The sequence below is a fragment of the Plasmodium cynomolgi genome (genome assembly GCF_000321355.1).
Source record: "Plasmodium cynomolgi strain B DNA, scaffold: 0063, whole genome shotgun sequence".
Taxonomy (NCBI): Eukaryota; Apicomplexa; class Aconoidasida; order Haemosporida; family Plasmodiidae; genus Plasmodium; species Plasmodium cynomolgi.
Window position 1 is genome coordinate 2,163 of NW_004192691.1, and position 2,857 is coordinate 5,019.

General features: G+C 24.8%; 1 protein-coding gene across 1 annotated transcript; it reads right to left on the reverse strand.

Moving 5' to 3' along the window:
- Positions 1–417: 417 nt before the first annotated feature.
- Positions 418–1,822, reverse strand: PCYB_001950 (hypothetical protein; the record flags this gene model as incomplete). Its single annotated transcript, XM_004227617.1, has 3 exons — positions 418–1,539; positions 1,562–1,643; positions 1,776–1,822. Coding segments are annotated over 3 exons (1,248 nt in total), but the record flags the coding sequence as incomplete, so codon positions are not given.
- Positions 1,823–2,857: the final 1,035 nt, after the last annotated feature.

Sequence of the window (2,857 nt, forward strand, 5' to 3'; positions counted from 1 at the left end):
TCAATTTCAACAAATTTTAATGAATAGCGCAAAGAAGAAATGTATTAATACTAATTTTTTATTTTCTAAAAATTTCAAACATATCCTATATATATATCGCTTAATATATTTTTTATATATAATTAATATTTCATGGCATTTATTAACGATTGCCCTCTTGAGAAACATAAGCTATACGTATTCTTTTTTGGGTAATATTTTTATTTCCATGTTTTGAATCACGTTTTGGCGAAGGATTTCTTTCTTCATCATAAAAATTCCGTTTAACACTTTTTTTTCGCAATATTAAGTTTCCCAACCATTGACCAAGTGGCGTAAACTGCAAACAATTGAAAATTTTGAAACATTATATTTATTTTGTATAAATAATATTTTATTATAAATACATCATAAGTATAAATATATATTTCCTATGTTAAACAATATAATTTACACATACTTTATAATAAATGAAAAAAAGTAGAATTGTCCCAACTATAAAAACACCTATTGAACCAATACGAAAAGTGTCACAAAATAATGTGTCACATGTATCTTCTGATATGGGTGGCGTATCAGTATTACTTTCTTTGGAAATAGTTCTTCTTGAAAAGTTATCATTAGAATTATTCATTATTTTTGTTTTTTCAACACCAAATACTTCTTCAAATGCTTCTATACTAGATGTTTTAACTTCATAACATGATGCCACATTGGGCATGTTCGTATCAGTATTATTATTTTTTTGATAACACCTAAAATATCTATATCCCGTTTTGTTTTCATCAAATGCTGAATTCCAAAAACGCTTTTTTCTTTTATTGATCCGTGTGTAAAATTCATTTTCTTCACTTTTTGTTCTAGCAGGATTAATACTATTGGCATTATTACCTTCCGAACAATTTTTTAATTTATACAGTAATTCATTCGGATCATAATTATCATTGCAATTAAAATAATCGCAAAAACCGAAGTTGCAACAGTCATCCTTATATTTATCATATATTGGTTTAATATAACTAATATACTCTTGGTAAATGTTACATTGTGCCATATTTTCAGTACTAATTTTATTTTCAATAGTATCATAGTTTTTAAAATAATCGTACAGAATTTTCATATCATCACAGTCATAAAATGTACAATCTGAATTGTAGAAGCAAGCTTTATGTTTGCTAAAATCTCTAATACTGTAAAACTTCTCTGGTTCAGGATGCAAATTTCTTGAAGAATAAAAATCATATACAGTTTTGGATGTTATATTTTTATTCTTAGTAGTATAATTATTCTTTATTATTTCATAATTTTGATTAAAATCGTCTTTCATTAAGCCATCACTGATATGATACCATACATCGTGTATCTTATCGATATCCGTTTCATTATGATAGTCATCAATATTTTTGCCATTAAATATTTTACGCAATTCATCATGTACCCAGTAATTAAAATATAAACAACGATCATTATGACTTTCATTTTTCAAATGATATATTTCTGATATATTTTTTAAATTACTTTCAATTTTTTTGTCAAAGAGCCTTAACTTCACTTTTTGTTCTTAAATTATCACAACGACTACTAGAACTAGTACTTCTGTTTTCAATTTTTTTATTTAGTTCATCATATATTTTATATGAGGGTAGTTCATTAAAGACAGCATTCTAAAAATAAAAATGGATAAATAAATGTACACTTGAAAGTTTTATTTCTGTGAGAAATCTATTACTCCATTGAAATATATATATAGGTATTAAAAAAAGCTTGAAAATATAATATGCAAAATAATGTTGCACCTTTTGTTCCTTCAATTCTTTAATTTTATCACTTATGTTATATGTTTCTGTAATAGCAAGAATCCTAGGTATATGACTATAAGCTTCTTTATGTTCCTTTAAATGAAAAAAGTTTTTATTTTTGCTTTAAAAACGGAATCCAGATAATTACCTGGAAATTTTTCATTTATAAAGTTTATTTCCTTTTTATTATCCGAATTAAATTTTTCCTTAAATTTGTCTACTTCCTTTTTACTTAATCCTTTAGAAGCCTTATTTTCTATTTCCTTGTATAACTCAAAAATATAATATATGTAATTGCAATATTTTCTTTTATTTTCTTTACTTGTATCCTGCAATTTGTTTTTTATTCTATCATAATGTAATAAAAAATTCAACAGTAGTCTTTTTTTCTTTAATACATTAATATCATAAATCTGATTTATCTTAATTGTTTCATCTTTCTTAATATCACTGACTGTCAACAGAGACTCAAATTTATCATATATCCATATGATGTCATGTATGTAAAAAACACTTTCTATAATTTTATCATATAACCAATATGAAAAATAATCACAACAAGTATATTTTCCATTTTCTTTTACGGTGCATACGGATTTCCACCGTTCTATTATTTTCTCAAGACTGCAACAAAGTTTCATAATCTCCGAATCTTTTTTAGCATCATAATATATCCCCTGCCTTTTATCTATGCTGTCCACCATGTTATTATTTAATTTATTATAAAATTTATATAAATTTGAATTACTCGAATATTCCCTCTACAAATAAAACAATATATATAAATTTATAAAAACATAAATGTTTGTTTTTTAGAATTATTTTTCACCCCAATAAAACAAATAGAAATATTTAAATAAATAGGAGCACATTTGTATGATCAAAAAAAATTATATTTACTTTGAATAAAGCATAAGCTTCATTTACTACATTTTCCTCCATCTTAATTAAATGAAATACAGATTACTGTGCACATATCCATATATAAGTGTTTAGGGTTCAGGTTTTAGGGTTTAGGATTTATGCTTCAAGACTTAGGTTTGATGTATCGGTCAGCATGTTCTCGTTCTCAAAAGTTT